At 47.6% G+C, this 14,773-nt stretch overlaps 1 protein-coding gene across 1 annotated transcript; it reads left to right on the forward strand.

Annotated features, from left to right (window-relative positions):
* Window positions 1-13,578: 13,578 nt before the first annotated feature.
* On the forward strand, window positions 13,579-14,559 carry LOC101647803 (olfactory receptor 477-like). Its single transcript, XM_030887532.1, has one exon. The coding sequence runs from the start codon at window positions 13,600-13,602 to the stop codon at window positions 14,557-14,559; it is 960 nt and encodes a 319-aa protein (XP_030743392.1). The 5' UTR covers window positions 13,579-13,599.
* Window positions 14,560-14,773: the final 214 nt, after the last annotated feature.

The following is a 14,773-nucleotide window of genomic DNA, read 5'->3' on the forward strand; positions in this document are numbered from 1 at the left end:
TCTAAGACAAACTGAGGCATCTACTTAACTAAGGGAATACAATGAGCAGGAGAGGATCGTTCTGGCTGTGGAGATCAGGAGAGACAATTCCAGAGCTTAGATGAGGGAGCTTGAAAAGACTTAGAAATGGAAAGAAGAGATACGGATAAAGATGAGAACATTAACTGCATGTTGAGAAACAGTGATGATCCAAAGAAGCTAAATTTAACAACAGATTAAACAGAGCAAAAAAAGAAAAGAGGATTTGTGAACGAAAGTTCAAGCTTTTTTTTTTTCTTCTTTAAATCCAAATCAGAACGAACACCGCAGAGGAGAATGGATGAGAGTGTTAACAATTCCTGAGTTATGAACATCTGATTTTATGACTCCTACTTGCCCTTTAAACTGGTCCTGTCACTGCCGGTGAAGCGAAACAGAAATCGATCTGAAGCTTTACAAATTGAGAGATCTAGCATGATATCCAGGAGAAGAAAATTTAGAAGTCAGAGCCCTGGAATGAAAGACTTGGAAGAAGTGCAGTGGTCCCTTGTAGGAGCCTGATGCATGCGATTGGATTATTGGCTGGATTGCAGGAGAGAGACACACGTATAAAGCAGCAGCAGCTGCGGCCATCTTTGGGTGGGTTGCATCCAAGGTTGAGCGTGGTGCCACCATCTTTGAGCAAGGCAGCAATGCTTGGAACTGTGCTCAGGATTCTAGAGCAAGTGATTTCGTGGCGATGCAATGCATGTGCTTCTTTCAGCAAGAGGCTGATTGTGTTTCTAGCAAGGCTCTGATGTGATGCACAACTTCTCCTGTCCCTACTAGTCAGGATTCACTGTAACCTTAAAAATTCAGGCCTGTCCCCTGATGCTTCTTCAGCCATGATTGAACCTGGCAAAACTGGTTTGAAGCCCTGAGAAATTCTTAAAGATATGGTTAGGAATGGAACTCATTAATAATCCAGGGACAGTCTGTATATGAAAAAGGAGGTATAATATACAGAACACTGTGAAAGGTAGCATGCTGTGCGCATAAATGGCGTGGGAGTGACCATACCTGACCTCCTCTGGCTTCCCTATGGACACTAGGGAGAGAAGCCAGACATCCTCCCCTGCTCCATCTTTTTTACCTATTCTGACACCAATCTTTCCTCTCTACATCTATGCTGAGTTCGATAATTCTTTGAAGTGGCCACACAGAACTCACAATTATGGGGGGTTGTTAGGGCATTAATAGGTGTGGTAGTTACATAATTTCATGTCAACTTGAAGATATATCAAAGTGTAGGGGTGGGGTTTAGTTTGTCAATCAGGTCACAGTCAATGACCTAACTTGCATGTGCTACCAAAATACACCTCTTGGGAAGCCAGTCTCTCTCTCTCTCTTCTCTCTCTCTCTCTCTCTCTCTCTCTCTCTCTCTCTCCCTTCACCTTCCTGATGGCTGACCCTAATTGCTGCTAGAGCCCTGTGATGTTACCATCACCATTGGATCCACACAACTTTACACCCACCAACCTGTGCCATTCCTGCATTCTGCACCATTGCTTGTGATTGCATGAGTCTGAAGAAGGACTTATGAACTAGTATCGGACTTAAGGACTTGAGTTGAACTGTGCTGGGCTGGTTTTTTGTTATATAATTACTTCTTGATATAAAGCCCTTCTTACACATAGATGAGTGTCACTGGATTTGTTTCTCAAGTCAACCTGGTCTAACATGATAGATTAGCATAGTCAGCATCAAAATACAGTAAGGGTACAGCCATTGATCCACAGCCACACCTCTCCTCAGGCAGCAGCCCAATCCCTCTCCAGTCTGTAGCCTCTAAGGGCCAGGAATCCAGTTCATGGCTCTATCTCAGTTTCATTGTCTCAGCACTTCTCCTCTGTTCTATCTCATGGTCTCCTTGACTTGACCTCTGGTCTCAGCCTCCCCTGCTTCAGACAGCAATCTCAAGTACGCTCTTCTTCTGATGGTCCTGCGGTTTCTCTCTGGGTCCCAGATGGCTCTGATACTCCAAGGAGTAACTGATGGAGATACGGGCTTTGTGTTTTAGCAGACCAGACCCCAAGAAAGCAAAGGGTGTGCCTTGGTTCACGCCTTCTACTAAAGTCAGGACTTAATCCCACCTTCACCCTGTCCATTAGTGTAGCAAAGAACTCTTCCTAAAAAGGAATTGTAGCCACAGGCATAAAGTCCAGAATTATATTACAGTGTGTTATATAATACGTTATAATTCTTTGCATAGGGAACATAGGAAAAAATGTGTGGGTAACGCAGGACCATGCAGTGTTTTCTTCTGTTGTGCGTACGGTCACTGTGGGTTGAAACTAACTCAGTGGAGCCTAACAACAACACCATAAGGAATTGTGGTTAGAATGGCCATATTAATTACCTCCTCCTATTTTGGCTCTTCAGAGTAAAGAGAGAGCAGGATTGAAGAGATATTGACTGGTCAGTTCCCAAAACTGAGAAAAAAAAGACATCCACTAACAGATCCAAGAAGGTGAGTAAACTCTAAGCAGAGTAAATACTAAGGAAAATATATCTAGGCTCATCATATTACGGATGATGAAAACAAAAGATAAGAAGGGAAAACTTCAAACCCAAATAGAGAAAAAAGGGCGCAGTAAAGAAGCAGCAATAATATATGACAGCTGGCTTTTCAGCAGAAATGATGGAAACCAGAAGGGAGCGGGCTGACATCTTTAAGTAGGCTAAGCACCAATTAAAAATTGCCATAACAGATTCAGAAGACATGGAACAAAGGATATCATTGCTGGCGTCAGATGGATCTCAGATGAAAGCAGAGAACACAAGAAAGATGCTTGTTTGCAGTTCATTGTCTATGCCAAGGCATTCAACTGTGTGATCCCAACAAACTGTAGCTACTTCATTGTGCTCATGGGGAACTTGTACAGGGATCCAGAGGCAGTTGTGGAAACAGAACAAGGGAATACTGCGTGGTTTAAAATCAGGAAAGGTGTGTCAGGGCTGTATCCTTGCACCACACTTATTCCATCTGGATGCTGAGCAGATCCTCAGAGCAGCTGGCTTAGATGAAGAAGAGTGTGGCATCAGCATTGGAGGAAGGTTTGTCAACAACCTGCGATAGGCAGATGACACAACTTGGCATGCTGACAGTGAGGAGGACTTGAAGCACTTGCTGATGAAGATCCAAGACTATAGTCTTCGTGATGGATTACAACTCAATACGAAGAAGACCGAACTCCTGATAACCGGACCCATGGGTGGCTTCATGATAAGTGGAGAAAGGTTGAGGTTGTCAAGAATTTTGTCTTGCTTGGATCCAAAATCAATGCTCATGGAAACAGCAGTCAAGAGATCAAAGGACAGGTTCCATTAGGTAAATCTGCTGCTACACAAGACCTCTTTAGAGTATTGCAAAGCAAGAATGTTACTTTGAGGACTAAGGTGCACCTGCCCCAAGCCATGGTCTTTTCCTTGCCTCCCATGCATGTGAAAGTTGGACACTGAATAAAGAAGACTGAAGAATTGCTGCATTTAATTTATGGTGCTGGAGAAAAATAATGACAAGACCAAGGACTGCTAAAAGGACAAATCAATCTATCTTGGGAAAAGCACAGCCAGAGTGCTTCTTAGAGGCAAGGAAGGCAAGACTTTTACGTACATACGTTGGCTGTGTTGTCAGGAGAGACCAGTCTCTGGAGAAGGACATCATGTTTGGTAAGGGAGGGGGCAGCGAAACACAGAAAGACCCTCAAGGAAATGGATCGACACAGTGGCTGCAACAAGAGTCCCGAATCATAGGAACCACTGTGAAGATGACGCAGGACGGGGCACACGCACCCCAAGGGGACGAACAACAGGAATCATGAGGGAAAAGAAACAGCGGTCAGTGTAAGATATGAAAATAATAATTATAATCTATAAGGGGGCCACAAAGGTGGGGGGGCATGGAGGGGTGAAAAGAGGAGCTGACACCAGGGGCTCAATAGAAAATAAATGTCTAGAAAATAATGATGGCAACATGTGTACAAATGTGCTTGATACAATTGATGTATGGATTGTTACAAAAGCTGTAAGAGCCCTCAATACAATGTTTTTTTTTTTTTTAATGAAGTGCCCCTTCTGTTCATAAGTATGTGGGCATCATGGGCTCTCCCTCTGGGCCACATCAAGTAATCAGAGTGGAGGACAAAGGGGTTCAGTAGACAGGAGGCCCCTGGACCCAATATATGTTCTATCAAAGAGACTCAAGAAGAATGTCTGACCAGCTCACCAGTGACTTGCTAAGCAATCATGCCTTCTACCTGCATATATTGGGCAGGGGATAACTCAGGTGAAGAATGAGCATCCCCCAAAGGTGCCAATTTGAGACCTCATGAATATTGAGTGCTTTGTGCCTCATGAATATGTGACACTCCTTGGTTGTTTCATACTTTCCTATAAATGTTCATCACACATCCTCTCTACTTCCTTTCTCACGAGCTCTTTGGTTCTATACTTAGTTTCTCTTTAGTAGAATTCTTCTTAAAGGATACAGCAAACATACTTTGCAGATCCCTCTACCTGAAGGATTTCCAACCTGCTGCTCGTGATAAAGAGTAATCACGTCTCTAAACCACCCAGGAGCCCAGCAGATAGCTGGGAGATAGGGGAAGGAGGTGGGACACACCGGGGGTCCGGAAACAGATTCAGGAGCAGCAGCTGAGAGTAAAACAGCCAGCCTCACAGAGAAATAGCCAGAGCCGGTGACAGCACCAGGTCTAAGTTGACATAAGCAGTCAGCATCAGGGGTGCTGCAGGAGGTGATGTTCACAAGGAATGCAGCGTGAATAAGGCCCCCTGGGCTTGTGAAAGGTGGCACGGGGCCAGAGGTAGATGGGGAAAGTGCAAAGGCATCCAGGCAGAGAACACAGCAACTAAAGTGGCATTTGGGACCATGTTACAGCCAGCTGTTGGGATTCAGCTGCTGGTTCCGGTCCTCTGACCAACAAGATGCAGTCCGGCAGGTGGGCCATCAAAACAAGGACCAAGGCTAGAGGCGAGATAGGACTCCTGCTATCAGAATCTGCTGCTGGAAGGGTGGGGCGGGAATAGCATCAAGGACAGTGATGAATCGCCTTACAACACTCCTGAGAAGGAGCCCCAGGGGCACAATGGTTAAGCCCGAATCTAAAGGTCTTGGGAGAACAGACCTAATACTCGGTTCCAGTCAAGATTGTTATGGTCGTTGTTGTTTGGGGGTGCTATTGAGTCAGTTCCAACCCATAGCAGCCTTGTGGTACACAGCAGAAGGAAACACTGTCTGGTCCTGTGCCATCCTCACAGTTGTTCCCCTGCTTGAGCGCATGGTTGAAGCCACTGAGTCGATCCATCTTCTTGAAGGAATTCCTCTTTTTTGCTGCCCCTCTACTTTACCAAACATGAGGTCCTTCTCCAGGGACTGGTCGCTCCTGACAACTTGTCTCAAGTACCTAGGATGATTCATGCCCTCTTAACCTCTCAAGAGCACTCTGGCTGTACTTCTTCAAAGATAGATCGGTTTGTCCTTTCAGCAGTCCGTGGTCCTTTCAATATTCTCCAGCACCACGATTCAAATGTATCGATTCTTCTTCAGTCTTCCTAATCCAATGTCCAACGTTCACATGCATTTGAGGCGATGGGAAATATCGTGCTTTCGGTCAGGCGCACCTGTGGCTTGGGTCACCGCTCAAGATTACAGCCTAGGAAACTCTGCAGGGCAGCTTTCTGCCAAGGGAGCCTCCGGCAATCTCCTTCCAAAAACTCAGCCATTGAAAACCCGCCGGAGCACAGATCTGCTGGGCACACGCAGTATTGCCCTGAGTCTGAGCTGGCCCTGTGTCAACCATGGGGGGTGCTATTTGATCCTGGTCCCATCTCATCACTTCCCTGTTGCTTCTGTTGCCTCCTTCATAATAACATAGAGATAATAATGTTTTCTGAACAGACCTGAGTTTGTATAAAGATAAAAATATTGTCATTGCAACCTATGGCTGAACTGTACAAATGCTAGTTGTTGTTATTATTTTTATGGCCAGTGATGTGCTGTGTGACCAGAAGAAATTACTGAGCTTGATTGGGGCTTGGAAGGCACCCTGGTGGTGCTGTGGGTTAGGTGTTGGGCTGCTAACTGCAAGAGCATCAGTTTGAACCCATCAACCACACTTGGGAGGTGGAAAAATGGGGCTATCTACTCCCACAAAGATTTACCATCTTAGAGGCCTGCTGTGAGGCAGAATCCACTCACTGGCAGTAGATTGGGCCTTGGGTTTCTCTTGAGAGGAAAATACATAAATAAAGATCACTAGCACTCCCTCTACTGTTAAAGAGAATAACCATAATTGCCGGGAGCTGTGGGTGATGCCACTGCGGGAGGCTCTGGGAGGGTTTTCTCTCTCTGGAGTCTCACTCTTTAAGTCAAGTTCAAGGCCCCAGGGGGGGGAGCAGGTAAGTGAAGGAGGTCAGGCCTGTACCAAGAGCTCTAGAGGTTCCTGGGCCACATGTCCCCAATAGGACCTTAATCCCCTGGCATCATGCTCTGAATATTCAGGACCTCCCATTCCTGGCTTCACCCTCTGCCCCAGGGACAAGCCCAAAGCAGCCAATTCTCACAGGCCCAGGCAGAAAATCCAGATAAGCACTCAGACAGAAACCTTCCTCGGGAGGAGCCAAGAGCTGGCCAGAACTGTCTGAGGGTGCCCACCTCTGGAGCTGGTCCAAGACAGCTGACACCACTGGAAAGGACTGTCACTCCCAGGCCACTCCAGGAGCTGAAACTGGGGACATGGTCCCTGTTTCTCCACAAGTCAGTGCACTCACAGAAGGTCCGCATCTCCATGGGATCCCCTCCTGGGCTTCCCGTCTTTCCCCATTGAAAAATACGACCAGTGAGAAAGTATGCATGTTCGCTCTCAACGAGATAATAAGAGTTTGGGGGGGTTGTTTGTTTGTTTTGTTTTTTTAAGTATTGAGGATTTGTGCTCCAGATGCCATCAGCTCCCCCTCCCAGAGACCCCAGGGGTGCCCAGTAGAATTTTGTTCCACAGGCGTTTCAGCCGCTGACTTCGAGATGTCGCTCACCAGGCCTTTCTGCCAAGGCATCTGGAGAGAGACCCCACCTTTTTAGTTAGCAGCCGCGAGCCTGGTATTGCCAAGGGCACACACTGCTCAAGGATATCTGTGCCAACCACACAGACCAGCGCTTAATGCATTCTGCCTGCTTCCACTCTCACCAGAACCCTGGGGTCACGACTCGGTTGCTCACTTGGCAGGAGAGAAAATGGAGTGAGAGGAAATGACTTGTCCACGGTCACAACTCGAGTAAGGAGGCAAGCCGGGGTTCAAACCCAGATGTGGCTCTTCTTCTGGGCGGCTAGGCCATAAAATGCTTCCCAGAGACCAGCCAGCCCAGTCCAGGTGACCGAGATGAATGAACGTTACCTTTTTGAAAGGGCAACAAAAGGTTCACCTGTGTGGCGTCATAGGAGGAAGCTTCCAAAAAGCTTATGGGAAATGGAATGACAAGATAATGGAAAATTCCCAGGAACTTATTGACGCTCCCTCGTACCTGCAGTGGTTGGGAGGCATAGAAAGGAAGGCGTAGAGCCCTCTGTGCCCCAGCTGTTCAAGGCCATTCAGATGCCCACCATTCCTCCTGGGCGCAGGGGCCCGAGGACCAGGCACTTGAGGGTCTGTGAGACTCTGAATCTCAGGACCAATAAGCTGCCATGTGCATTCCCATTAAGGAAACTGCCCTTGTTGTTAATTGCTCTCTAGTGAATTTCAACTCATGGTGACCTGATGTGGGTCAGAGAAGAATTGTGCCCCAAAAGGTTCCTTTTGGAAGCAGGTCACCAGGCCTTTCTTCTGAGGCACCTCTGGGTGCACTAGAACCCCCAACCTTTCGGTTCGAAGTTGAGCACTCAATCAGTTATGCCACCCAGAGACTGCGAAGCTGCCTCCCAAGCATGGCTATTAGGTTCAGTAGTGAAATCCACTGAGAATTGCAGGTCTGTTTGTGGTGGTGGCATTCAAGTGACACTGTTCACGACAGATGAGTGAAGGGACACAAACCAGCCCGACCTGACCCTGCTTACTGAGCCCTCCACCCCTCTTAGAGACCGTACATTTGAAAAGAGCCTTTGCTTCTGGAGGCAGGCGCTGTGCGACTGGGAGAGAGATGGCAGCCATACCTCGAAGCAGACTCCTGCATGGGGTGCAAAGTGTGAAATCATTCCCTAAGTCTATGCCTACCTTAAAAAAAATGCTCACTGCCATCAAGTCGGTTCCGACTCCTAGTGACTACAGGACAAGGGCAGGATTGTCCCTGTGGGCTTCTGACTGTAAGTCTTGCAGGAATGGAAAGCCCAGCGGCTGCTGATTTCCAACTGCCGACCTTTCAATTAACGGCCAACGCCGGTAACGACTCTTCCATCAGGGCGCCTTTGCTTAGTGGGAAATTTGACACTGCATAAAGATGATAGGGACTTTGCTCCCATCCAGAGCAGCCTGAAGAGAGGAGACTCCCCTCCGCCCCCCTCACCCCTCACTGAGGGGACCCCCCCGGTTCTTTCTGAAGCCTTCATGGCCAGGCTGAAAGAAGAACTCTCCCCTCTACAGCTCCACTATTCCCCATTCCCCTCCCCAGTGCTGCTAAAGCCCATTCAGATCTTCAGAAAGGCTCTCTTGTGGGGCTTCTCCTTGTCCTTTTCTTATTGGGGAGGTTAATACATCGGGTCCAGGAGCCCCCCCACTCTCTGTCCTCCTTGGACATCCAACCGGCACCGGAGGAGAAAAGGGCCAAGCTACTAGTCAGCGCGCCTTGATCAGCAACCCCCTGTGCAGTCTGCACGCAGAGCACCTCTGCTCTCAAAGCAAACCACAAACAAGACTGCCATTGAGCCAATGCCGACTCATCGCGAGCCTGTAGAACTGCCCCTGTGGCTTTCTGAGGCTGTAACTCTTTACTGGAGTAGAAAGCCCTCTTTCGCCCTCAGTGGCAAGTGGTTTTGAACTGCTAACTACACCGCCCGGGCTCCTCCCCACTGCGCTAGCAGGGAGCTAAAACTCAGCCATCACAGCTGGCTTCTGTGGCTTGGGGCAGGGAGGGGAGACAGCTGAGGGGAGCCCCTGCCGACCCTCTCTCTTCCTCCTCCCTCCCAGGAAAGTCAGGATGGTGTTAATATTGCTTCATTCCTGGTCTCTAATGCAGCGGTTCTCATCCTGTGGGTCGTACCCCCTTTCACAGGGGTCGCCTAAGGTCATTGGAAAACACGTTTGCGGTCTTAGGAACAGAGACACAGCTTCTCTATGTTCTCCAGGCGGGTCCGCCCACATGCGGATACGCCCACCTACGAGCACCCTGCGTGAAGACTGTTACCCAGGCTTCAAGACAAAATTTCATTGATTTGTCATTAGAAATAAATAGTTCACAATATATAATGACATATTGTTTTGTGATTAACCACTATGTTTTAATGATGCTCAATTTGTAACAATGAAAATAGATCCTGCATATCAGAGATTTACATGACGATTCATTAACAGTAGCAAAATGACAGCGATGAAGTAGCAACGAAAATAACTTTGTGGCTGGGGGTCCCCACCACATGAAGACCTGTATGAAAGGGTGGCGGCATGCGGAAGGGTGAGAACCGTGCTCTAGTGGACGAGACCTGGTGTTGCACTGAGTAAGCGCGCAGCTGCCAATCCAAAGGGTCTGAGATACAAACCCACCAGCCCCCCACCCACACCCCCCGTGGGAGCTAAGACGGGATGCTGTGCAGAGCTAAACTGCTTCACAGGGTTTCCTACACTGAGTCTCTTAGCCCCAATCGCCAGATCTTTCCTCCAACTGAGCCACTGGCTGAGTTCAAACAGCCCCACCCCCATGACCTTGGACTAACAGCAAAGCATTTAACCATTCACTGCACCACCGGCACTCTCTGTGCTTCCCCACGCCACCGAAACCCTGTGGAAGAGTTCTCTCACTCCCAGCCATCGAAGCTCTCCTATAGAACAGGGTAGAACTGCCCCTGTGGGTTTCTGAGGCTGCACATTTTTACGGGAGTAGAAAAACCTCCTCTTTCTCCCTCAGATCAGCTGGCGGTTTCATCTGCTGACCTGGCATAACCCACTAAGCCAGCCACCAGAGTTCTGTCCTACAGGGTCACTTGGAGAGATTCAGTGGCACACGGCAACAACGATGCCAAAGAGCCCCTGCATAGCACATGATGGTTAAACGTCTGAACTGCTAGCTGACAGGCTGACCGTAGGACCCAGCAAATGTGCCCCAGAAAAAAACTCCTGCCATCACAGCTTTGGAAACTCTACAGAGCAGTTCTCCCCTGCTCCCACAGGATCCCCATAAATGGTCATCAACTGGTAGACATCCAACCACAGTAATGATGCCAGATTCCAAACTTGTAACTCAAAGTTGCTTTCAGATTGACGCTGTCTTCCAGATGATTGCCAATGAGAGCAATCGATAAGCCTCTCAAGAGGAAACTCCGGAAATAGGACATTCGTGAAATGGAACATTATGTAACCTTACAAAAATTTAAAAGGTGGTAGAGTGGGGGGGAGGCAACACCCCTGTTTTCACCATCTCAGATCTCCCTTCAATCTCAAAAAATAATAATAATTATAACCAAGAGTCATCCTTGTCACTTTTCAAATGAATCTATAGGGCGCAGGCCCCTGGGTGGCACACACTGCTTGTACTCAGCTGGTACCTTAGTGGTTACCTGTTGGGCTGCTAACCATAAGGTCAAGTTCAAAACCACCAGGCTCTCTGTAGGAGAAAGACCGGGCTTTCTAGTCCCATAAAGAGTTGGTCTCAGAAATTCACCGGGGCAATTCACTCCTAGCCTGTAGGGTCCCCAGGTGTTGGCACTGACTCGATGGCAGTAAGTTTGATTTGTTTTTTATTAAGTAACCTAATGATTGGAGGACCGAACCCACCTCCAGGCACCACAGAAGAAAGGCCTGGCAATATCCTTTTATAAAGATGACTATGGAACCGTTTAGAAGCTCTGGTGGCATAGGAGTTAGGAGTTGGGCTGCGATCTGAAAAGTCAGCAGTTCAAAACCATCAGTGACTCTAAGGGAGAAAGATGGAGCTTTCTACTCCTGTAAACAGTTACAGTCTTGGAAACTCACGGGACAGTTCTACCCTGTCTTATAGGGTAACTATGAGTTGGACATTAACTCGATGGCAGTAAGTGAGTATGGGACAGTTTTATGCAAAACATAGGGCCACCCTGAATTGGAGTCAATTCAGCTGTGGTAGTTTGGGGACTTTATGGATCTATTATATAGAACTTGACCTCTTCAATTGATGTATCAGTGTCATGTCACATAGTGGCAGCTGAACTGGGAAAAAACCCAGATGTCTCTTCTCCCAGGAAGGTTCCCTGTACCACACTGTGTCCCCAAAGCCATCCCTCAGAAAATTAGAGTCTGTAATCCCTGTGGATCCTTCGGGCAGCCCCTACCCCTCTCACCAGTAAACCCAAACCCATATATTTGTTTTGTTTTTCACACAGAGGCTTTTGTGTAGGCCAAAGAAGATAGAAACCTGCTTTTGTCCTCATTATGATAGTCCTGAAAACTTTGTTTTCCTTCCTTAAGCCATTGAGTGCAACTTCTGAATATAACCAGTTTAATTTTACAATGTGTGTGCTGGAGAAGGATAAGACTTGGGACTCTCATAAAGAGTACAGCCTCGTGAACCCCCAGGGGAACTTCTACCCTGTCCTATCAGGTGGCCATGAGTTGGAATTGACCCAACAGCAGTGTGTTTTGTTTTGAATTTGGATAATGTGTATGTTAAAAAGCATTCACATTTTTCACTGATTCCTGTTCACTCCGTCCAAAAAACCGAACATATGAATTTCCCCCCAAATCATTTGAGCACTGGTAACAATCAAATTGTCTTAAATATTTTAAAGTTTAAAAAAACTGTATAAATTTAAGGAAGCAAATACTCCTAAACACTTAAGCACTATTTATGAACTTGTTAATTAAATTCTCTGATATTTGTTTAAGGAGTCCTTGAACGTTGCCAACAGCTGCACATTTTGAACTGCAATCAAAAAAATGTAACGTTCCTGATTCCCTAAGCCCTCCAAGAGCCTTCCTAAGCACTCAGCTCTTGAAAATCTTCTCAATCAATAAGCATGCATTCAGTAAATCAGACACTCTTCTGCATTTTCGCTGACTCAAAATCAAACGTGAATTTAGTTAATTCAATTTAGTTAATTATCCTCAATACAGCAAATCAAATTAAGCAGCGATTCATAAATGTTTCAAACACCTTAAATCGTTTACATGTTCCATATGCATGTGTTCACATGGATAGTCAAATGCATATTAAATGGTATGATTATTTCCAAAACTTGCTTTCGCTGCATAAATACAAACTTCCACAAAAGTATCGATTCCCAACGGAAAAGAGGCATTCCAAGACCTCCAGAGCAACTGAAGTGACTGCTTTGACCACTGTTGGAGGTTCAAGATCAGGGAAGATCCAGGGACTGGGGCCCGCATTACAGACTGGGGTTGGGAGCAGGGCAGCTTCTCTCCAGAGGAGTCAGCTCACTTGCAGGTGGACAGAGTCCCTGGGTAGTGCAAATGGAAAAGCACTGAGCTACTAGCTAAAAGGATGAGGGATCAACCCCACCCAGCGGTGCCTCAGAAGAGAAGTTGAATTCTGCTTCGGAAAGGTCTGAGGACCCGAGGGAGCTTACTTCTGCTTTGACACACATGGGATCACCACGAGTCAGACACCATTTGGATGGCAGCTATTTGGGGTTGGGTCGGTTGGGGTTTGCATGTGAACCAGCTGAACCCTGCCCGACATTCAGGTTCTGCTGCTGTGAGAAGGCCCCACAAGCACCAGCTTCTACCTGGTACTGAGTTTCACCGCCCACCAGCATCCTCTTTCCAGCCCTACTCCTCTCCAATTATTACTGTGCTCATTCTCAAATCGCTAGCACCAGATTTGAGTAAATGGAATTCGTCACTCTCCCATCTGGGTAGCAGCTATCCTCTTTGGGTTACACATTGGGCTACTCACCGCAAGGTCAGCAGTTCGAAATCAGCTTGGGAGAAAGATGAGGCTTTCTCCTCCCATAAAGAGTTGCAGTCTCGGAAGCCCACTGCAGACGTGCTACCCTGTCCTGTTCACAGTGGCCCAAAGAATGGGAGTGAGAGGGAGAACAGAGCTCTAAGCTGGACTCAATGAAACCAAAGGCCATTGTGAGAAAATATAGAATATGGAAAGACATAGCCATTCAAAACAATATGATACCCAAATAACATGATACCTTCAAAGCGTTGATAGAGCACAACTGAGAGCAAGGTAGCATGTGGGGGTGTCATAGAGGACATCTGGTAGAATAAGGAATGTAGACATTGTCCTACAGTGTTGTAACATGAACTTGATATGATGGGGTTGATGTGAGATCTGAGCAGCGGTCTATCACTTGGAGAAAGACATGGCTCTTCCACTGTAGAATATGACCAAGGCTACCTCTTTGACCTGAATGTTAACATTCTTGCTTCTCCTCCTCTTGTTCATTGCCATATGGAAAATGCACCAGTGGGATGGCATTGGGGCAGAATCACACCACGGTGAAGAGCTTCATCCTTCTGGGTCTCACAGACCAGGAGGACCAAAAACAACTCCTCTTTGCCATCTTCTTGCTGATCTACTCGGTGACTCTGGTGGGCAACCTGGGCATGATCGACCTGATCCGCACCAGCTCTCCCCTCCACACCCCCATGTACTTCCTCCTTAGTGTACTCTCCTTCCTTGACATCTGCAACTCCTCCGTGTTCACTCCCAGGCTGCTGGCCAGCTTCCTCAGCACTGACCAGTCCATCTCCCTGGTGGGCTGTGTGGTCCAGATGGCCCTCATGATCCTCCTTGGCACAGGAGAGTGTCTGCTTCTGGCTATCATGGCCTATGACCGATTTGTGGCCATCTGCCGCCCTCTTCTCTACCACACTATCATGTCCAAGCGCTTGTGTGTCCAGCTGATAGCGGTCACCTATGCTGTGGGTGTGTTCATTTCATCTGTCCAGACAGGGAATGCCTTCAGCCTGCCTTTCTGTGGTCCCAACATCATCGATCATTACTTTTGTGACATCCCCCCGGTGCTCCAGCTGGCCTGCTCAGACACCACCACAGCCAATATCATCCTGCTCTTCTTCTCTGCCTTGGTCACGGTCCCCACAGTCTCAGTCATCTTAGTCTCTGATGCCTACATCCTGGTCACAATCTGTAGGATGAGGTCCCTGGAGGCCCAACGCAAGGCCTTCTCCACCTGTGCCTCCCACCTCACCGCCCTCTCCCTCTTCTACGGCTCTGTGTTCCTTGTCTATGTCCAACCCAATCCCGAGAGTGCATCAGCCTACAACAAGATCCTCTCTGTGTTCTACACCATTGTGATTCCCATGCTGAACCCTCTGGTCTACAGCCTGAGGAATAAAGATGTCAAGGCTGCTGTGCAAGTCAGGGTTCTTAACCTAAGCAGGAAAGCCATTTGTCAGAAAGGCATCTAGTAGCTTATCAAACAGAAGAGAAACCTGGAGAACCCAGGCAGGACAGGAACCAGGAGAAGTGAGACACAGTTAAGATCTTGCCATAAGAATGGTCTACGTCAGCTGCCATCACTGGGGTCATCTCTTTGGATGACCTTCATGGCTACAGCTGGCAGCACTGCCTCCGATCATCACTCACCGCTGCTCTCCTGCTGGGCAAACAACACTCCATTGA

Source organism: Echinops telfairi, unplaced genomic scaffold (assembly GCF_000313985.2).
Source record: "Echinops telfairi isolate 266 unplaced genomic scaffold, ASM31398v2 ScPeMD7_7416;HRSCAF=8454, whole genome shotgun sequence".
Classification (NCBI taxonomy): Eukaryota; Metazoa; Chordata; class Mammalia; order Afrosoricida; family Tenrecidae; genus Echinops; species Echinops telfairi.